Source organism: Dreissena polymorpha, chromosome 14 (genome assembly GCF_020536995.1).
Source record: "Dreissena polymorpha isolate Duluth1 chromosome 14, UMN_Dpol_1.0, whole genome shotgun sequence".
Classification (NCBI taxonomy): domain Eukaryota; kingdom Metazoa; phylum Mollusca; class Bivalvia; order Myida; family Dreissenidae; genus Dreissena; species Dreissena polymorpha.
In genome coordinates this window covers 36222495-36246215 of record NC_068368.1, presented here as the reverse complement: position 1 = coordinate 36246215, position 23721 = coordinate 36222495, and the positions used below count along the sequence as shown (strand labels likewise).

The following is a 23721-nucleotide window of genomic DNA, read 5'->3' as shown; positions in this document are numbered from 1 at the left end:
ACTCGAGGCTCCGCCTCTCGTGTGATACGTCATCACACAAGCCACTCGAGTGATACAAATCTTGGAACAATTGACTAGCGTAATATTCCGTATGTATCAGCATTAGGAATACATTATACTTATGGAAAAATCTCATATCACGTAAGGTATAGGGTGGTGTTAATTATAGACTAGTTGGTAAGCTAGACGAGTCTGGTGACACATGTTTAGCACTCTTTTTTAATTATTTTCATTTGCCATTGATTTCGATCAATATTAAACCTTATCTGTGCTTTATGAATATGTGTAAAGTGTTGTCCCAGATAAGCCTGTGCAGTCCACACACGCTAGTCAGGGCTGACACTTACTACCCAAAGTCCTAAACTCGATTTTCTCTAATAAGAGACTTCCTTTAAACAAAAAATACCATTAAGAGTAACATGCCCCTGATAAGCCTGTGCAGACTGCACAAGATAATCTGGGACGACACTATGCATTAAGCCCAGTTCTTCCACAACTGACAACTAATATCATTGTTGCAGACTGGAGCATCATGAGCACCTGACCCTGTTGACACGGCAACTGCTCCAGGAGGCGGGCCTGTCGGGCGGGTGGGCGGACACCATCATCTCAACTGTGGACAAGGTCAGCATGTTCGTGAAGCCCGACGTGAAACACAACATGGACGACATGGACATAAGGAAATATGTGCACATCAAGAAGGTATCAGCTAAGATTTTATCAACTTTTTTCCCCTACTGGTGAAACTGAAGGGGACTTATGGTTTGCGCTCTGTGCTTCAGTCTGTCTGTCAATCTGTCACACTTTTCTGGATCCTGCGATAACTTTAATAGTTCTTCATATTTTTTCATGAAACTTTAAACATGAACAGATGGCAATATGGAGATTATGCACATCATTTAATTTTGTTCCTACGTCAATAATTCTGGTTGCTATGGCAACACAAATATATGGAGAAAAAAAACTACTGACAATAGTGGAGTTTCATCGGTAGGGGACCATATTGCTTAACAATCTCTTGTTTTATATCAAATTGTGTAATATATATAAAGCAGGTTCAACGGATTGTTAAAATAACTAATCAGAATGTTACCTTACAAAAAATGTGTAATGTATGAAGGTGAATAAAAGCAACAAAACTTAAAAATAAAATATTTACAAAAAAGTATTGTCAGGGTCTTTCTTAGGCTTGCTTGTCTTATCAGCAATGCTCCTCAGCTAAAAATTCTGCTTAATGTTATTTTTCTGCTCCTTGATAAGTTTAACAATTGGAGCTATTTCATGATGTATTTCCCTTTAAGGCCTTGATTTATTATGTGACTAAATGTCTAGACATTCAGGCTAACATTAGGAATGAATGAACTGTAGAAAAGATATAACCCTAGAATATTATACCTTGGACCTAGGTGTCTGGTACTTGCAGGTAGTTCTCCAAGCTAGACAAAGATATTCCCCACCAAGTCTTATGGATGAATATCTTATACTGAGGTTTGACCTTTTTTATGACCCTGGATCAAATGATCAGGGATATATTGTTGTTGGCCTGTCTGTCTGTCTGTCATTCTGTCTGTCATTTTATCCCAAAACTTTAACCTTGGTCATAACTTTTGCAATATTGAAGATAGCAACTTGATATTTGACATGCACGTGTATCTCATGGAGCTGCACATTTTAAGTGGTGAAAGTTCAAGGTCATCCTTCAACCTCAAAGGTCAAATATATGGCTTCAAAGCGGCGCAATAGGGGGCATTGTGTTTCACAAACACAGCTCTTGTTTTACTTCGACCTTGAACCTTGGGTGCAAATTTTGCGCATGATATTATCTCTCATTATACTGATCAAACCCGTCACAAAATTATCAAATCGACCCATGCTGGAACTTGTGACCTTGACCGTTTACCTCGGGATCAGTTTCATGCATGCAACACTTCATTTCATCATGCTGACACTTTCATTCCTTTGAAAATCATTTATCCTTGAAAACTGAATATTTTCCTTCCCACCCCCCTCCCTCTGCATCTGCCCACACAAATTCCAGGTAACAATTCTTAGAAATCTGGGTTTAATGCATGAGCGTTAAGTGTCGTCCCAGATTAGCCTGTGCAGACTGCACAGGCGAATCAGGGACGACACTTTCCGCTTTAATGGTATTTTTTGTTTAAAGGAAGTCTCTTCTACACGAAAATCCAGTTAAGGCAGAAAGTGTCGTCCCTGATTAGCCTGTGCGGACTGCACAGGCTAATCTGGGACCACGCTTTACGCACATGCATTAAACCCAGTTTTCTCAGAACGTGACTCATATGTTTTATATGTTCCAGATCCCAGGTGGCAAGCGAGAGCAGACGGCCCTCACGCATGGCGTGATGTTCAACAAGAACATAGCACACAGAAAGATGTCTCACAAGATCAGCGACCCCAGCGTACTGCTGCTGGCAGGCTCCATTGAGTATCAGCGTGTGGAGAACAAGATGTCCTACCTCGAACCACAGATACTTCAGGTGAGCTCATGACAGCGAGAAGGGCTTATTTTCCCCTACCGGTTTCACCATAGGAGACTTATGGTTTGTGCTGTGTCTGTCTGTCTGTCTGTCTGTCTGTCTGTCTGTCTGTCTGTCTGTCTGTCTGTCTGTCTGTCTGTCTGTCTGTCTGTCTGTCTGTCTGTCTGTCTGTCTGTCTGTCTGTCTGTCTGTCTGTCTGTCTGTCTGTCTGTCTGTCTGTCTGTCTGTCTGTCTGTCTGTCTGTCTGTCTGTCTGTCTGTCTGTCTTTCTGTCTGTCTGTCTGTCTGTCTGTCTGTCTGTCTGTTTGTCTGTCTGTCTGTTCTTCATATTTTACATTAAACTTGAAACATGGATAGATGGCAATATGGACTTTATGGAAGTTATTTCATTTTATTCCTACGTCAAAAATTCTGGTAGCAATGGCAACAAATAAAAAATAAAAAATTCTGACAATGTTGGAGCCGGTAGGGGACATTATATTGCTTGGCAATAGTCTTGTTTTAGCCTCATTCTGTGACAGCAGGGCTGAATGCATGTGTGTGCAATTGTCTTCCCTGATTAGCCTGAGCAGTCCACTTTGATGGAATATTTGATATACGTTTAGGCGGAAAGTTTCGTCCCTCATTAGTGTGTTTGGACTGCACAGGCTAATCTGGGATAACACTTTTCGCACATGCATTAAGCCCAGTTTTCCAGAACGCGACTTATTCATTCTATAGCTGTAGTTGCTTTGAACTACTACATAAAAGGTCTTTTAATTTATGGAGTTTTCCGCAGAAATGAAACTTACCCCTAGAACAGTTATCCACAAATTTGGTTTTCATACATTATTATTTTTCTCATATTTGAAGAGTAGGACCACTTTTCCCCATATATATATATACAAATCCCTTATTACTTTTAAATTTAAAATTGTGCAGGTACTTTGTTTTTAGATCTGTTCAGACAAGACTTAGTGTTCTGTGTTGTAAAAGATCTTTTTCAGCCGAAGACAAACAAACATCAGTGCCTTCCCCAGGAATTTGTTTAGGCGCCCCGGGGGTGGGTTCGGGAGGGGTGTCCCCTCCCTACGTTGATTTTTTTTTAATTTAACGTGTCAATTCACGTTCTGTGGTGCGTTATAACTCAAAGAAAAACAGCGTCAAAAGACGTCATTTGGTGCGCTATGACTCTTCAAAAAAATCCCGACTCGAACGATTCCCCAATACATCCGTTTCAACCCGACTCTATTACTGTATACTTACTATTTTTCAAGTCTCTATTTATTACCCGATAATCCCGTTTATTCCGTTTTTATCAATCTATTTCTGGTAAATATGTACGCTAAAAGCTTTCAGTTATTTCTTTAACACAAACCTTGCCATTTTTTAAGTGACTATAGATTTGATGAAATATTGCCTCTGATTATGCGTCAATCCCCTGACCTGTTGTTGTGTGCTTGTTAAAACGCTCAATACACGCCATTTGTATGCAATAGACGCGACGTTGTACATGCTGCATAATTTTCGCGCTCTTTTTAATTGAGAAAAAGATTCGACACAAAATAAATTTGCACTGCTAATTTGAAGCAAAAATATTTAACGTTGCGGTAACATTTACATTCGGAAGTGTGTTTCGGATTAAAAACGCGTTAACATCGACTTACGGTAATGGGTTTCGGATAACAAATTTAATTATTCCCATTTGAGATTTCAACAAATATTAACCGTTGCGTTACAAATTCAACGATAATTTGTTGACACACTTTACGAGTCGAATAAATGTTTTGACGGAATTATGCATGAAATTCACGTTGTCCACGAGGATCACGGCCGGTTGCCATCATCAGTCTTCTAACTATCGATTATCGGACGAAACATTTACAAGTGTGCGTAATTAATTCAACGAAAATTTGTTAAAGCGCATTACGTGTCGAATAAATGTCAGAAAAACGAGGTGAATCAGTTCTATAAATGGACATGTTGAAATATACATGTACTGGAATTAAATAAATTGTTATCCCATAATTGTAATCGCTATAATAATTAATTGTTTACCACTTGCAATTAATTTCTCGTATTAATTATGAGTCATAGGTAAAAAGGTGTGATGATGTGTGATGATGATGCCCGAAACCGTCTTTAATGTTCTGTACTGTACTAATTACCGGTTTTATATTACTCAAAAGGTACAACTACTTGCTAATCAAGCTGCGATAAACTCTTACTTCATGCCCGACGTCAATCAAAAATAATGGTCGATAGTTAACCCCGCCCTCATAAGCATTCGCGTAACCGATTGGACGATGAACTTCACAGTTTGACGACTGGAAAGTTACCAGATACATCCTTGTCAGCATTTAAACGACCGTGTAATGTGGCTAGAATAATCGACACGCGCGTCATGCTATTCTCTTATCAGTGGATTATCCATTACCCCATGTGGTGTTTATGGCTATTACTTGTGAAAGTAGGTACCGAGTGCTTTTTTAAAACAGGGAATATTGATACACTGATAGGGAAACCTTGATTTTTTTGGACAATCTCCACTTTCTTTTACTGAAGAATACACTGATCGGAAAATTTCAAGCACCCCGGGGACTCTGATTTCGAAATTCAAGCGCCCCGGCAAGGGGCGCTTAAATGGCCCGGGGAAGACCCTGAACATTTTATAATCAATTTGTTCCTAAAATAAGAAACGCTTAAAAGGAAATAAATTCAATTAACCAAAATAAACTAGTCATTTAGGTCTTGTCTCACAAATATTGTATCATACTTTTCCTACACATTTTGTTTCTCACTTCTTTCACACTTTTATGACATTTATTGTACAACAGTTGTCTAACTTATGTTGGATCACACTTTTCTCACACATATTCACATTTTTTCTCATACATATTGTTTCACACTTGTCTCACACATATTTATAACTTTTTTCTTTTACATCATATCACATTATTTACACACATATTGCATTATATTTATCTCACAGATATTGAATCACACTTTTCTAAAACCCTTAGTGGCACACTTTTCTCACATTATATTGAATCGCTCTTGCCTCACACATATTGTATACTTTTCTTGGACATATTATATCACACTTTTCTGACACATTGTTTTGCACTTGTCTCACACACATTGTAGTTCACTTTTCTAACACAGATATTATACATGTGTATTACGTATATTATTTCACACTTTTCTCACACATCTTATTTCATGTTTCTGCAGGAGGAAGAGTTCCTGTGGAAGAATATCAAGAAGATAACATCTTTGGCCCCAAAGCCAAACATTCTTGTTGTAGAGAAGTCCGTGTCACGTCTGGCCCAAGATTTCATCCTGAAGGCTGGAATCACGCTCATATACAATGTGAAACAGGCAAGCGAGTTTTTTTTCATTAATTTAAATTGTTCATAAAATTCTTGTCATTTTGTATACTTTACGGGATTTTTTTAACAAAATGCTTCAGCCCAAATCTAAAGTAGCTGATTTTAGCCTTTTGTTATTGTGGTGAATAGCATAGTACTGTACTCCCTGTATTTTATCCTATTGGTACATTTTTGTCTCTTTCCTCCTGTTGCAGTCAGTGATGTTGCGGTTGTCACGGTTACTCGACACAGACATTGCAGCCTCCATAGAGAGCCTGATGGGGAGGGTCAAGGTTGGCTTCTGTCACGGGTTCTCTGTTAAGAACTTCACCATGCCAATGGGTATGCACTGCTTATTTGAGCCTTGTTTGAGCATTGCACACAGGCTAATCAGGGACGACACTTTAGTCTTGACTGGATATTGAGCTTCCACACAGGCTAATCAGGGACGACACTTTAGTCTTGACTGGATATTGAGCTTTCCACACAGGCTAATTAGGGACGACACTTTAGTCTTGACTTGATATTGAGCTTTCCACACAGGCTAATCAGGGACGACACTTTAGTCTTGACTTGATATTGAGCTTTCCACACAGGCTAATCAGGGACGACACTTTAGTCTTGACTGGATAAGACTAATCAGGCACGACACTTTAGTCTTCACTGGATAAGGCTAATCAAGGACGACACTTTAGTCTTGACTGGATAAGGCTAATCAGGGACGACACTTTAGTCTTGACTGGATAAGGCTAATCAGGGACGACACTTTAGTCTTGACTGGATAAGGCTAATCAGGGACGACACTTTAGTCTTGACTGGATAAGGCTAATCAGGGACGACACTTTAGTCTTGACTGGATAAGGCTAATCAGGGACGACACTTTAGTCTTGACTGGATAAGGCTAATCAGGGACGACACTTTAGTCTTGACTGGATAAGGCTAATCAGGGACGACACTTTAGTCTTGACTGGATAAGGCTAATCAGGGACGACACTTTAGTCTTCACTGGATAAGGCTAATCAGGGACGACACTTTAGTCTTCACTGGATAAGGCTAATCAGGGACGACACTTTAGTCTTGACTGGATAAGGCTAATCAGGGACGACACTTTAGTCTTGACTGGATAAGGCTAATCAGGGACGACACTTTAGTCTTCACTGGATAAGGCTAATCAGGGACGACACTTTAGTCTTGACTGGATAAGGCTAATCAGGGACGACACTTCAGTCTTGACTGGATAAGACTAATCAGGGACGACACTTTAGTCTTGACTGGATAATTGTTAAGAAGACACTTCTATAAAACAAACAATTCTGTTAAAGCCATAAAATTCCATATTGTTGCTTATAACTGAAAAACAGATACTTTTTTAAGTTGAAATATGACCGAATATCAGCTATACACATCAGTCCAAACAAGTGCTGTAGTGTTAACTTGTCTTCTTGTTGTTACCAAAACAAATAACACTTATGTTATTTTTTTCTAAAATAAATGTTAAAAAGGTTACAAGCCTTTGGCCATTTTTATTAATATTAAATGTTTGTCATATAAATGGATGACTACAATTTAAGGAGAGACAAAGAGCCTGGTGTGTTTTGATGGCTGTGCCACCCACCTTGGCTGTACTGTGATACTGCGTGGTGGCTCCATTAGCGAACTGAAAAAGGTATCATATGGATTTAGCTTCAACTTTATATATTAATGTGTGTGTGTTATCTTAACCCATTTTAGTAGGCAGACAACCAACCTGAACAAAGCGTAAGCCATGTCTAGTGTAAACCAAGTCTAGTGTAAGTCAAGTTTAGTGTAAGCCAAGTCTAGTGTAAGCCAAGTCTAGTGTAAGCCAAGTCTAGTGTAAGCCAAGTCTAGTTTAAGCCAAGTCTAGTAGCAATTAATGTTCCATTTTAGGATGGATCAACATTATTGTTACAGAGATAACATTTATGCCAATTTACAGATGGTTTCACTTTATGGTGGAATTGTACAATGCAAGAAAGGAATTTGATTGCTTTTATATATATTTTTCACAAACTGTTATCAGGGCAATACAAAAAAATGTATCCTTAATAAAATGGGTTTAGTAACTACAATTATTATTGAGAGTACATTGTATTAGTATAGAAGCATTAGCATAGACCATTGTAAGTTAAACTTAAGCATCCTTAGCTCTTTCATTGACAAATCAAAATCAAATTTTCAAAATGCTGTGATTTTATTTCATGGAAACGTAAGATAACCCCTTATTGTTATGTAGCCGGGGTTTGAGTTTATAACGCAAGGGTTTCAAGTTCCAAGCTTTTAATACTATAAAGTATAAATGATGGTCTGAAACATGAATAAGAATCATGTTATAATTAACAAATGACAATTATAATAACAATTTAAATAATTCATTGTAATACATAATAATATGCAATACAATACAATTCAAGAAAATACAATTATATAAACATATTATAATGCACTCACCAGTGACCTCAATACTTATTGTAGAAAGTGGCAATTGGAAAAAGCCTACTACCTCTTACAAGGTTTTACAAACAAGTGACCAAATTTTGAGTTATGATTTAAAATTATATAGATGACTATGAAATCATCTCACAATAAAAGCATGCACTGTTAGTAATTAAACTCACTCATACATCACAAAGTATGTCTCACACTGAACTTCTCTCAGTCTTGATTGGGTTAGTATTGTTAAAAGATTAGTGTCAGAGTGAAAACCCTGTTACAGTTAGAAATACAGGAATGGCTATCAATTGTAGCAGTTGCTACTCATTAGCTGTTTATGTAGATGTTGATCTATATTTGTTTTGTATTTAAGTTAATTTAAGATATATAGCTTATATTAATGCTTTAGTGAAAAGTAATAATTTTTATGTATTTATTGATGTTTTTTTTCAGGTTAAATTGATATTGAATTACATGATATATGCCTCGTACCACTCAAGACTTGAAATAGCTTTCTGCATGGATGAGTTCTTGAAGCCTCCACAGAAGGATGATATTGATTTTGACTTCTCATTCAGCCAAAAGAAAAATAGACCCAAACAAAAACTGGAGAATGCAAAGGAACCCAAAGATACAATTGAAAATTACTCTAAAGATAAAGAAACGGGTAATGATTTAGAGGTTACTGACACAGAACTAAAAGACGTGGAGAATAAAAATCCACCTTCAGTTCAAAATGATAAAAATCCTGAAAGGGTAAATTTCTTCTTTGGTGAAAATGATAGTACATTGATTAGAAATGCTGATACTGTTTCTGATAATGTGGAGTCTGCTGACACATCATTAGACAAACAATCAGCAAATAACAAAATAACTGAAGGAACTAATTCAAGCTCAGAAACAGTAAAGTCAGACAGAAGAGGCTCTTTCTTGGTGCTTCAAAAGACAAACAAGAATGACGACATTGAAAGTGGGTCATCTTCAAACCAGTTACCAGCTAAACAAAGGTCTAACTCTATGCAGAATGCCCAAAGACCAGGCATAGTTTTGGAGACAGGAACCGGTCTAAACAGGAACCAAGCTGACCAGAGCAGCGGTCAACAGTTGGATCTCAGGCCTTCCCTTGACAGGGCTGAGTCCCAACCAGACTTTAGATCTAGGCATTCCTCTGGAAGTTAGTATGGATACATGTACTATGGCATTTAGTCATCATGTTACTTTTTTATAGGCTATTTCCACATTTTAGAACAGGTGATGCATCTTTATGTTACAGAAGATGTTTTCTTAGTTTTGGAAGTTTATGGTACAAATAGCAGATTAAAATAATGTTTAGTAGATTAAAGCAGTTAAAAAAAAATTAACAGCAAAAAGATCATTCATTATTTTTTACCATAAATAGATAAGGTTAGTTGTCTACATTACTATTTTAATCTCAACTTAGAACCAATTGATCAAGTTGAGGCATTATGATCACCCTATGTCTGAAGTCATTAATTGTCCAGTGTGTGTTGTGCCATGTGCCTCATCAATTTTTAGCTTGTTACCCCTCTAGAGGCCACATTTTCCATCTAATCTTGATGAAACATGGTCAGAATGTCTATTCAGACAATATCTAGGCTGAGTTTGAATTTGGGTCATATGTTTCCAAAAATTAGGTCACCAGGTCAAATCTTAGACAAACCTTGTTACCACTATAGAGGCAACATTTATTACTCAATTTTGATTTAACTTGGTAAGAACGCCAATAACACAATGTTTAGGCCCAGTTTCAATCAGGGTCACATGCATCCAAAAACTGGATCACATGGTAGATCTTAAAGAAACTTGTTACCACTCTAGAGGAATCAGTTTTTATTCAATCTTGATGACGCTGGTGCTTAATGTTTGTCTGGACAATATATCTAAGCCATGTTGGAATCTGGCTCAAGTGTAGAAAAATATAAGATCACCAGGTCAAATTTTTAGCAATTTGTGTGCGTCATGTGAACTCAGGTAAGTGCTCAAGGTCAATCATTCCCCTCTTGTTAACATATGGATTTCTTACTTAGCATGTGGTTGAAAAGCGCAGAATTGCGATTTTGACATAAATAGTAGATAATATCAAGCCTGTATGAAAATTAGCATGGACCCATTAGCAAATGACCCCTAAAATTTGAGATTGGCACCTAGATCTTCTGGAAAAAATCATATGTGTTTTTAGTTAAAGAATTCTACACAAAAAAAGAGTAAACGGTGGCCAAATCCTTAGTTTCTTTTCATGACAAAGCAGTTTCTTTTTGGTAATGTAATTTTATATTATATTAAAAAACAATCAAATTTCATTTGCTCAGGTCGGCGTGACCGCAGTCCCAACCCCCAGCGTCGTTCTGCCTCCACCCAACTGACCGACAACTCTGACCCGCTGACTAAGTACCAGAACAATCAGGATGAGTCAATCTTCCAGTCTTCACTGGCCTTGAAGGAACAAAACGTAACACACAGGTGGGCTGTATACATTGTGATTTCTCCTCTCTTTTAAGTGATACCCTCCCTTTCAGTTTATTCTTACCCCTGCAGCTGACTCCCTCCCATTCGGCTGATTGCCTCAGTTTGAGCTGATTCTCTCCTTAACTTCTCTTTCAGCAAACTCCATCCCTTTCAGCTGGTTACCTCCCTTTCAGCGCATTCTCTCTATTAAGGTAATTCCATCCCCTTTTAAGTGATTTCCTCCCTGTTTTACTGATTCCCTCTGTTTCAACTGATTCCCTTTCAACTGATTCCCTTCATTTCAGCTGATTCCCTGCCTTTCAGCTGATTCCCTGCCATTCAGCTGATTCCCTGCCTTTCAGCTGATTCCATTCCTTTCCGCTGATTTCCTGCCTTTCAGCTGATTCCCTGCCTTTCAGCTGATTCCATTCCTTTCAGCTGATTACCTGCCTTTCAGCTGATTCCCTGCCATTCAGCTGATTCCATTCCTTTCAGCTGATTCCCTGCCATTCAGCTGATTCCCTGGCTTTCAGCTGATTCCCTGCCATTCAGCTTATTCCATTCCTTTCAGCTGATTCCCTGCCTTTAAGCTGATTCCCTGCCTTTCAGCTGATTCCATTCCTTTCAACTGATTCTTTTTCTCTCTCTTTTAATAACAAATTAATTTATTAATCGGTTCTTTACTTTGCTGTTTTGTTTGAAAGTGAATTGTTCCAGTAAGGTGTTGTTCCAATTGTTCTTTTTCCAGAGGTGACACGCAGGTGGGCTGTTATTTTCAGCTGATTTCCTACTTTTTAGAGATAAATAGCTTTGCAAACTGTGACTGTGTAAACATAATGATTTCAGGCTAACAGAGTAAGGAGAGGGGTAGGGATTAGGTCATTTTTTGTCCTCAAGGCGTTTCTGTAATCACATACCAGAGTCGACTGTGTAAGTATGATGTATAATTGTATATACTCTTTGCAGGACCAAGTTCAAGAAGAGCCTAGAGAATACGGTGCTGTCCACATCTCCATACATCAAGTACCAGCTGCCATACCTAGAGACAGAGACTGGGTCACGGTGTGAACTGAGGAGGTACCTGCCTCCAGAGATATACTGGTCAACTAGCTTCAGGTGAGATATACTGGTCCACTAGCTTCAGGTGAGATATACTGGTCCACTAGCTTCAGGTGAGATATACTGGTCCACCAGCTTCAGGTGAGATATACTGGTCCACTAGCTTCAGGTGAGATATCGAGGGCTGCCTGCAAGACTGTCTTAACTGCATATTTTTACAAAATTGACTTTTTTGCATTTTTATACCTGTTAGCATGTTTTACATCACTACAAGAAAAAGTTTTGCTTTATTCTTAAAGCAAATAGTGTATATGTCTATGATGCAATAGAGTCTTATCTCATTCTGAAAATAAAAATAAATGCAATACAGTAGTAAGCCAATTTACTACATTATTGCACAGACATTTTATTGATCTTCATGGTATTTGTTCTTGCAATACAGTCTCAAGTCAACTCAATGTGATGTCATAATGTTGATGACATCATCAGTTTATCTTGAAAAATGGTTTAAATGGTTTTGTACAACATCTTGATTTATTTTCAAACTCATACATTTCATATTATACCAACAAGATCAGATTTTTGATGCACCTTTTTAAAACCATGCCAAAGTTAAGACTATTAAATTATTATTACGTTGTTTCATTAATTTAATACTTTTTTATAATATTAGATTATATATGAGATTTAAGCATTACTTAATCTGAAATTATTAATTGTGCAGGTATAAAAGCATTGGTTCTTTTGCACATAAAAAATATTAATTGGTCAAACAAGTACGCTGGAAATGTCCAAAACCACCACACGTAAGACACGATATGTCCCGCCGAGGATACTCTCACCAATTGGAGCCGTTTCATCTCACTTCGATCCCAAAGGAAATTTGAACCTTGGTTCCCAATATGGTAACCATTGTTTTGCCTGTTTTAGGCTCCAATTTGGTAAACATTAGGACCAGGACCACATTCATAGGCCGTCACGAGGATCAACACCCAAACTTCCAAAAGAGTTGGACAATAGCTCCACAGCATCCAGCAGCTGCTCAACCACCTGGGTTTATTTGTCGACCGCCGTGCCACTGACCACATCTGGAGTGGGTGCCTTTTTCACCTCGTGAACCCACCTCGATTCTTCTTGTTCATCCTCTTGAGGATCCATTAGAGCCACTGCGCAAGCAGACTGAACATGGCTATATATTTTCATCCTATGGTGCATTGCATCCACCATCGATGTGGGTAACTGCAGGCTTACATGCTTGCCTACCTCCTTGTCAAGCAAACCCTGAAAAAACTTTGCCACTGCCTGCTCAGCGGCGTATGTTTAGGGCATATCACAAAACGCAGTGGTTGACAGCGTTAGCGCCCGATCTGACCAATTGTCTAAGGACTCGCCTACTTCCTGATGGGCAACATGGAACCCCTCCACAGTGACGGGTAGCTCCCTGGCGCCAAAGCGCTCCTGCAGCCGCTGAATAAGCTCATCGTAAGGTACCATCCCTCTCCATTCAGTGAGCAATGCCTAAAAGTCAACCGCCTTTGTAACCTGTGAGGCACCAGCCCAGCCAGTCAGCCTATCACTTCCAACCAGCCATTAATCTTGGCGTACTGCTCAAGTTTTGCTTTAAATTAGGGATGGCAAAACTATTTGAATAATCGAATAGAATATTCGATTGAATCGTCAGTATTCCAATGGCAGAGTTGGCATCTAGTATTCGCAAGTTTACTATTTCAATCGATTTTGTGCTTTTTAATTAATTATCTGCAAGTTGCTTACTAATTACAACAACAATTACAACTAATTGCCAACCGAAATCAAAAGGGATTAACATGTTTGATAAGACGCTTGTCGTGTCAAACTGATAACGTGCTCTTATCAGCATCAATTGTGCAGTCGCAATATACACACCCAAAGAAAGGGCGTCAACTTGTTTGTTAATTTGCTGCCAATTAGGGCCTTAAAATGACTAACGAACAATAGTAAAAATGATGTGATCACAGTTTGAACAGTCATTAAATGTTTTAAGTAGTCATAGTTGACAAATGATATAAATGTGGGTTTGAACAAAAAATATGCAGTCATCGCTAAAATTATTTGCGATGAATTTTGCATTACCCTTTGAAATGATACTTTTTATACAGACATGTTATCGCCATTATTAAATTTATGGAAAATTAAAATGTAAATGATTACAATTCTATGACTTGTTTTTATCCTTTTATTTGTGTCCCATTTGAGTGTCAGTCATATATTCAGTTCATAACGATAAGATTACTCTATAGCAAAGATAACAAAAGCAACAACCTTCTAAGTAATCGGCAAATGGTTATAACCAGGGACTAATACAAACAATTTGAATACGTCCCTGTTATACATTGCAGAAAACAGAAGGTAATACATTCCAACTGTTTATTGCGAATTTTCGAATACTAGTATTCTATTGAATGGATGTGCGAGTATTCAAATACCGATATAGGTATTCGATGCCATCGCTACTTTAAATACAAACCAATTGCTCCTCACATCATATAGCCCGCTATTTGACAGCCTTGTCAGGATATCCCGATCCCACTGGGTCGGGGTGTTACTCAGAACAGGTAGATTGTTAGGGACAGGGTGGGGTGCGTCGTCTCCATGGGAGTTCCACTGGATATCGCCTTCACTTCGTGACCGTCAACCGCGCTCTGGTGCGTACCTGACAAATGGGCCGTGGAAGGGACCTCTAATGAAACAGAAACAGGACTATATGGACTAGATGGTAGCTCTCTACCGGGCCTTTCCAAGGACAAACCTAGCGACTTGAGCGGGACGAGGATGCTTGATGCGACATCAGCAACATCAAACAGTATCGGCATGCCTGTTACCACCACATGGTCCGGCTGCAACAACAGACGCTTGGGGAACAAAGGCTTTACAAACTGCTATCATAGCTGGTCAACTCCTGCTGGCTGTTACCAGTGGGATTCCGATAACTAGACACCTCACAACTGTTTACAGCGGTGCTATGAAAGCTGGACAACTCCTGCTGGCTGTTACCAGTGGGATTCCGATAACTAGACACCTAACGGCTGTTTACTGTGGTGCTATTATAGCTGGACAACTCCTGCTGGCTGTATTAAGTGGGATTCTGATAACTAGACATCTCACGGTTAGTTACTGCGGTGCTATCATAGCTGGACAACTCCTGTTGGCTGTTACCAGTGGGATTTCGATAAATAGACACCTCACAGTTGGTTACCACGGTGCTACCATAGCTGGACAACTCCTGCTGGCTGTTACCAGGGGGATTCTAATAACTAGATACCTCACGGTTGGTTACCGCAGTGCTACCATAGCTGGACAACTACTGCTGGATGTTACCAGTGGGATTCTGATATCTAGACACCTCTGGGTTGGTTACCGCCGTGCTTCCATAGCTGGACAAATACTGCTGGCTGTTACCAGAGGATTCAGATAACCAGACACCTCTCAGTTGGTTGCTGTGGTGCTTCCATAGCTGGACAACTCCTGCTGGCTGTTGCCAGGGGGATTCCAATAACTAGACACCTCACGGTTGGTTACTGCGGTGCTATCATAGCTTGACAACTCCTACTGGCTGTTACCAGTGGGATTCCGATAAATAGACACCTCACTGTTGGTTACTGCGGTGCTATCAACCGGAACCACGTGGCCGGTGGTCGGGATCACCTCACCACTCGTGTCCATTTTGCTGACTTCCTGATCAGCGGCCGTCATGGGGCCTACTGCAGCCGCCTCCTGGTTGGCCTTATGGTTGTCTAAAGGTGTATTTGATAATTATCTATTGTTACCTCACCAGTAACTCAAATCTGTCATATTTTAGCATGGAAATACTATACAGAATGATACTGACGTTAATGTATGAATAATGCTAACAATTATTCACCAGTATGTTCTAATGGATAACAATAAACTAGAATACAATCATGAATTTGCATAAGTGCTGTTGATTTGTATCACAGACCTGTCAACTTTACTTGCTGTTAAGTTGCTTATTGACAAGAACAATGTCTTGTTATATAAATGCTACATACATTAGACATTATGATTCTAATTTGAATAATACTTTAAACATTGTTCAGAAATTAGTTTTATTTCTTAATTATTGTTTAACTTGATCAGGTATGTCTGATAAAGTAAAAAAAATATAGGTTTTAGTTCTTACAGAATCTCTGAGAACTACATCAGTTAATAAGTATATAATATTAAAATAGAGTAATAAATGTTATAATTTCTAACATTAACAAAAAATGAAAAATTATTACACAAAAGATTTGCCTGCTGTCAGTTACTATTGTTATTTTATCAGTTTAAGTTCATTCTAATGTGTGCACTGAATTATTGAAATTACTGGAAACTTATGATTTTATAATACAAAATGAAGCAAATCATGAAATATTTAAGATATGAAATGTTTTTGCCTATCTATTAAGATAATAAGGTTAATGATAATCAATTTGCAGTATTTTCCATGTTCATGTACTCTTGGATCAAGGAATTTGTATAAAAATATTGACAATACCATTCAACTTTGTTAAATTAACACACCAAATGCCAAATATATGCAAATATGCAAATTTTTAGAGTAACATGTGTTGAAAAAGTAAAAAATAAAAAAAGTTTCCTTTTTAAGAATGTTAATGTTATTTCTAGAACCCTTACTTTTGTATTGCAGAGAAAAAAAAGTATTGCTTAAGCCTTACCATTAATATTTCCTGCAATACTGTAGTAACTTGACTTACTACAGTATTGCAGGGAAATCAAAATCCTGAACATGTCCAATTTCAGCGCAAGAGTGTAGTAAGTCAATTAATTCTACAAAGTTATTTTATTTTTTAAGATATATGTTTTTGATTATATGAAATATGTTTGTTTCTCCATTCTGTAATAAAATGTGAAGTATTTTGTTGTTAACAATAAGAATGGAGAAAATGTGATGTTTTTTGCTTCTCCTGTAAAATTTCAAAAAAGACAGTTAAGACAGTCTTGCGGGCAGCCCTCGATATACTGGTCCACCAGCTTCAGGTGAGATATAGTGCTCCACTAGCTTCAGGTGAGATATAGTGGTCCACTAGCTTCAGGTGAGATATAGTGGTCCACTAGCTTGAGGTGAGATATACTGGTCCACTAGCTTCAGGTGAGATATAGTGGTCCACTAGCTTCAGGTGAGATATACTGGTCCACCAGCTTCAGGTGAGATATAGTGCTCCACTAGCTTCAGGTGAGATATACTGGTCCACCAGCTTCAGGTGAGATATAGTACTCCACTAGCTTCAGGTGAGATATAGTGGTCCACTAGCTTCAGGTGAGATATACTGGTCTACTAGCTTCAGGTGAGATATAGTGGTCAGCTAGCCTCAGGTGAAATATACTGGTCCACCAGCTTCATGTGAGATATAGTGGTCCACCAGCTTCAGGTGAGATATACTGGTCCACCAGCTTCAGGTGAGATATATAGTGGTCCACTAGCTTCAGGTGAGATATACTGGTACACTAGCTTCAGGTGAGATATACTGGTCCACCAGCTTCAGGTGAGATATACTGGTCCACTAGCTTCAGGTGAGATATACTGGTCCACAAGCTTCAGGTGAGATATACTGGTCCACTAGCTTCAGGCGAAATATTCTGGTCCACCAGCTTCAGGTGAGATATACTGGTCCACCAGCTTCAGGTGAGATATAGTGCTCCACTAGCTTCAGGTGAGATATAGTGGTCCACTAGCTTCAGGTGAGATATACTGGTCTACTAGCTTCAGGTGAGATATAGTGGTCAGCTAGCTTCAGGTGAAATATACTGGTCCACCAGCTTCAGGTGAGATATAGTGGTCCACCAGCTTCAGGTGAGATATACTGGTCCACCAGCTTCAGGTGAGATATATAGTGGTCCACTAGCTTCAGGTGAGATATACTGGTACACTAGCTTCAGGTGAGATATACTGGTCCACCAGCTTCAGGTGAGATATACTGGTTCACTAGCTTCAGGTGAGATATACTGGTCCACAAGCTTCAGGTGAGATATACTGGTCCACTAGCTTCAGGTGAAATATTCTGGTCCACCAGCTTCAGGTGAGATATACTGGTCCACTAGCTTCAGGTGAGATATACTGGTCCACTAGCTTCAGGTGAGATATACTGGTCCACTAGCTTCAGGTGAGATATACTGGTCCACTAGCTTCAAGTGAGATAAACTGGTCTACAAGCTTCAGGTGAGATTTACTGGTCCACCAGCTTCAGGTGAGATATATTGGTCCACTAGCTTCAGGTGTGATATACTGGTCCACTAGCTTCAGGTGAGATATATTGGTCCACCAGCTTCATGTGAGATAAACTGGTTCACTAGTTTCAGGTGAGATATACTGGTCCACTAGCTTCAGGTGAGATATACTGGTCCACTAACTTCAGGTGAAATATACTGGTCCACTAGCTTCAGGTGAGATATACTGGTCCACTAGCTTCAGGTGGGATATACTGGTCCACTAGCTTCAGGTGAGATAAACTGGTCCACTAGCTTCAGGTGAGATTCACTGGTCCACCAGCTTCAGGTGAGATGTAGTAGTCCACTAGCTTCAGGTGAGATATATTGGTCCACCAGCTTCAGGTGAGATAAACTGGTCCACTAGTTTCAGGTGAGATATACTGGTCCACTAGCTTCAGGTGAGATATACTGGTCCACTAACTTCAGGTGAGATATACTGGTCCACTTGCTTCAGGTGAGATATACTGGTCCACCAGCTTCAGGTGAGATATACTGGTCCACTATCTTCAGGTGAGATATACTGGTCCACTAGCTTCAGGTGAGATATACTGGTCCACTAGCTTCAGCTTAAACAGCCTACCTACGGCACATGTTATGTTTATCATTTATTATATTAATTGTAAGATCATTTCACTTCACTGTTAGGTCACTGTATTTTTCTGGTCTGCTGATCTTCAACGATCGGCTCAATTTCTTGTTCCTTGTCTTTCACTTGATCCATACGTTTAAAGTCCATTAATAAGAAGCATCCTTCAATTTCTCTGATATTCTTATAATTTTTGTTTGGTTTGTTTACGGGCTTGTCAGACAGCAAACAATGATCTTTTTACTGTTGGCCTCTTAATTCGTAGATCAAGTAGTTCATGCAACTAGATACATTTTTGTGTCCCCCTTTTTAATGAAGTGATTTTATTGTATGTACATATATTGTATTGTATTGAGCCAATAATTCAATTGTCTTAAATTAAAAAACAACTAGCAGGTGGTGAACCCTAATTTCTCACCTGGTAAGGTTTCTGGAGTTTCATTATTATTATTATTTTGTTTACGTGATCAAAGTGAGAAGCAGTCAGAAGCCCGCAAACAGATGTGGAACCCGGACATTGACCCTAGCAGGAAACCGGAGCCCCTTGCCAACGTGGTCATCAGAGACCCGGACGAGTTCATCTGCCGACCACTTGTCCGCCCCGCCAGTAATTATACCACACAGGTCAGTTCATAGATACTGGAGTGAATCTCAACTTGTTCCCGCTCAGAAGCAAAGTGAAAATGGCTCTATGCATCCAGCATACAATGTATAACCAGAGTCACTTGCAGTCTGTATAGGCTTTATGCATCCAACATACAATGTATAACCAGAGTCACTTGCAGTCTGTATAGGCTTTATGCATCCAGCATACAATGTATAACCAGAGTCATTTGCAGTCTGTATAGGCTTTATGCATCCAGCATACAATGTATAACCAGAGTAACTCGCAGTCTGTTCAGGCGTTATGCTGCATGCTGCTCATCTGTATTGTACAGTTGGAAAGAAGCCTGTAAAACTTAATCCAGTAAGAAAGGTCTTTAACCCATTCAGCCCTAGTGTCGTATATATGCGTCCAAATAATCTACAGTGGAGTTCCTAGCTTCGTATATATGCGTCCAATAATCTACAGTGTGAATTCCTAGCATCGTAAATATACGACAACTTAGATGTAGCTCTGAATGCCTAATGACTTAAAAATACGTCTGTTCAAATTGGCCTTACAAAGAAACAGCTATTTATTTGCAGTAAGTTTTTCAACCTTACATATTTCATGTAACAAATACTTTCATAATTTGGAAAATGATTTTGTTTTACCATTTCTGGTCAAAACCTGTGAGAAAAAAGATAAAAATAAATAAATTCAGTAATGGTAACTCATGTTGTTTTTTTGGATAGTTATTTGTATTCTATTTTTGTATTTCATTTTATTCTACATTTTAATTAAGTTTTATTATAAGCATATTAAGATGTTCTCTTTTTTTTCTTTTTCATAAAATTACTTGCAATTGAAACATAACTGTGCTTATTGATGTTTGTTTTTATTATTAGCAATATCTTATTATTGTTTATATGTCATTTAATTATTATTAATTTTGTTTTATTTTAAAATAATTTTAAAAGATTGTTTTTATTCATTATAACAATTTCTATTTGTAAAAAGGGTATACATAGATAATAATGGTATTGGATAATTTATTTGGATATAATTCAATGATTTTTTATTTGATAAGTTATGCAAGATTTCAAAATTTTCATATATAACTCTATTCATTTTTAAATTGGAAATATAATAATAAAACATCTGTCACATAAACCGTCAACAAAGTAACAATACTTAAAAACACTATATACCATTTCACACCACTAAAAGTAACAATAATCAGATGATCTGTCAGGCATTCAGAGCTGATGAGGGTCCTGATTAGCTAGGGATAGATAAGGCTACTACTGATAGCGGCTGCCTAGAGATAAGGCTGTAGTATGGAATGAGTTAATTTAATTTGATTTTATTATGGTGTACAAACAGATCAAAATGCCTTTCAGAGTGGGTAAGGTTAAGATGTTTCTAATTGACTGATTATATCCAACGCCAGTTTTATATAGAAACTTGTATATTGCAATAGTAGTACAGGGGTAGAAAGTGTAACGTAACTGTGTTGAATTTGTTGTTGTAGTGCATGGAAATAAAATAACCTTTTACGGTATATGCAAATTCATGTTTACCTTTAATATTTGTTGATTATTTCTAAAGCTCTGCAGTACTTATTGTTTTTAATAATCAGTTAATCACTGTATGATAATACATGTAAATTAATTGTAAATTTAGATGCAGCCACATTAAGCAATATGTGTTAAGCTTTTAAAATATATTTGTTATTGTTGTATTTTTATTGCAGTGTTTGCTTGCCAAATTTAGAGCTTATGGTGGCAGAATTGATGTCATTGACACCATTTTAGATGAGCCCAGAAAGAACACCAGGAAAGGCAAAGAAAAGAAAACAAAGGGTACTAATTTTCTACTCATATATTGGTCTATAGGATCTATTGTATATGTAGAATTGTGTTTAAATGACACCAGGACGTAGTGTTTTTAAATGCCTTTCTTTTGACAGTACATTACCATAATTACTCTATATTTTTATGCCCCCTGTAGGGTGGCATATAGCAGTTGAACTGTCTGTCAGTCAGTCAGTCAGTCAGTCAGTATGTCAGTCCGAAAAAAAACTTTAACGTTGGCCATAACTTTTGCAATATTGAAGATAGGAACTTGATATTTGGCATGCATGTGTATCTCATGAAGCTGCACATTTTAATTGGTGGAAGTTCAAGGTCAAGGTCATCCTTCAAGGTCAAAGGTAAAAAATAGTATTTGAAAGCGGCGTTCTCATGAAGCTGCACATTTTTGAGTGGTGGAAGTTCAAGGTCATCCTTCAAGGTCAATGGTAAAAAAAACAACAACATCAAAGTGGCGCATTTTGGGGCAGTGTGTTTCTGACAAACACATCTCTTGTTGAAATCTTATATTTTTGTTTCTCATTCTTATTATGCCCCCCTTCGAAGAAGAGGGGGTATATTGCTTTGCTCATGTCGGTCGGTCTGTCGGTCCGTCCACCAGGTGGTTGTCAGACGATAACTCAAGAACGCTTGGGCCTAGGATCATGAAACTTCATAGGTACATTGATCATGACTCGCAGATGACCCCTATTGATTTTGAGGTCACTAGGTCAAAGGTCAAGGTCACGGTGACCAGAAATAGTAAAATGGTTTTTGAATAATAACTCAAGAACGGAAATGCCTAGGATCATGAAACTTCATGGGTAGATTTATCATGACTTGCAGATGACCCCTATTGATTTTGAGGTCACTAGGTCAAAGGTCAAGGTCACGGTGACCCGAAATAGTAAAATGGTTTCCGGATGATAACTCAAGAACGCATACACCTAGGATCATGAAACTTCATGGGTAGATTGATCATGACTCGCAGATGACCCCTATTGATTTTGAGGTCACTAGGTCAAAGGTCAAGGTCACGGTGACCCGAAATAGTAAAATTGTTTTTGGATGATTACTCAAGAACGCATACGCCTAGGATCATGAAACTAAATAGGTAGATTGATCATGACTGGCAGATGACCCCTATTGATTTTGAGGTCACAAGGTCAAAGGTCAAGGTCACGGTGACCCGAAATAGTAAAATGATTTTCGGATGATAACTCAAGAAAGCTTTTGCCTAGGAACATGAAACTTTATAGGTACATTGATCGTGAACCGCAGATGACCCCTATTGATTTTCAGGTCACTAGGTCAAAGGTCAAGGTCACAGTGACAAAAATCGTATTCACACAATGGCTTCCACTACAACGCACAGCCCATATGGGGGGCATGCATGTTTTACAAACAGCCCTTGTTTTCAATTTTCATGCAGTTGCATTTTATCATAATGGCTTTAATCAGGTGACACATCGTGATTTTGACAACGTAATAAAGTCATAAAACCTGGCAGATAAATGCAAGAAGTCAGTTACTTTTTTTTTTAGACATGTACACAGCTTATGTACAATATTTTCATTCTAAAGCTTAAATTGGTTATGAAGTTGAAATTATCATTGTAAGGAACCAACATGTTCTTTGTCATGTTGAAACAGGCATTGTTTTTTATTATTTACTTAACAACTTTTTGATGTCAATGTGGATGAATCATGATGATTTGATTGCACTTGAACATCGGTGTTTCAATTATGAGATCCAATTAATAAATCAGTTATCTAGGCCAAAATGCTTCATTTTAAAATATTAATTGTGCAAAAATAGACTCCATTTGTATTCCATCATATTTGAAGAGGAAAAGATCCCATTCAAAAAAAAACAGCACAATCATAGTTACCAAAGGCAATTTGAATGGAATTTTATAATTAAAAGGGTCATATTGCTCACATTTTATTCTTTAAATACCTTTTTTGTAAGTCAAGATATTACACTAGGACCTTTTTTTAATTCATGGTATTTACAAGCATTCAATCCTTTAATTCATGGTATTTACAAGGATTCAATCCTTTAATTCATGGTATTTACAAGCATTCAATCCTTTAATTCATGGTATTTACAAGCATTCAATCCTTTAATTCATGGTATTTACAAGCATTCAATCCTTTAATTCATGGTATTTACAAGCATTCAATCCTTTAATTCATGGTATTTACAAGCATTCAATCCTTTAATTGATGGTATTTACAAGCATTCAATCCTTTTGAAACATGAGTTGTTCTCTGAGAAAACTGGGCATAATGATTAGATTAGCCTGTGCAGTTTTTATGACATTTTTCGTTTAAATGAAGTCTCTTAGCAAAAATCACATTTAGGCAGATAGTGTCGTCCCTAATTAGCCTGTCTGGACTGCAATCTGGGCCGACTCTTAACGCACATGTATTATGCCCAGTTTTCTCAGAACACGACTCATATCATGTGGCCAGTGACTTCATACATAGGAATATCCAAATGTCAATGCATTAGGTACTTAATCAGGTTGCCTCTACATTTTTGGGCACTGCAAACTGGGATTTTTGTCCCCTACCGGTTTCTACGGAGGGGTCTTATGGTTT

General features: G+C 38.1%; 1 protein-coding gene across 5 annotated transcripts in view; it reads left to right on the top strand.

Moving 5' to 3' along the window:
* LOC127857552 (1-phosphatidylinositol 3-phosphate 5-kinase-like) overlaps positions 1-23721 on the top strand; it is a 128292-nt gene that overhangs the window by 31307 nt on the left and 73264 nt on the right. For all 5 annotated transcript variants that reach the window (XM_052393989.1, XM_052393986.1, XM_052393990.1 and 2 more), the window contains exons 13-22: positions 522-702; positions 2319-2498; positions 5711-5857; positions 6063-6189; positions 7419-7513; positions 8752-9472; positions 10629-10779; positions 11731-11880; positions 19153-19303; positions 21019-21127. In XM_052393989.1, the coding sequence (XP_052249949.1) occupies positions 522-702; positions 2319-2498; positions 5711-5857; positions 6063-6189; positions 7419-7513; positions 8752-9472; positions 10629-10779; positions 11731-11880; positions 19153-19303; positions 21019-21127 (2012 nt within the window). The remainder of the gene's footprint in view (positions 1-521; positions 703-2318; positions 2499-5710; positions 5858-6062; positions 6190-7418; positions 7514-8751; positions 9473-10628; positions 10780-11730; positions 11881-19152; positions 19304-21018; positions 21128-23721) is intronic.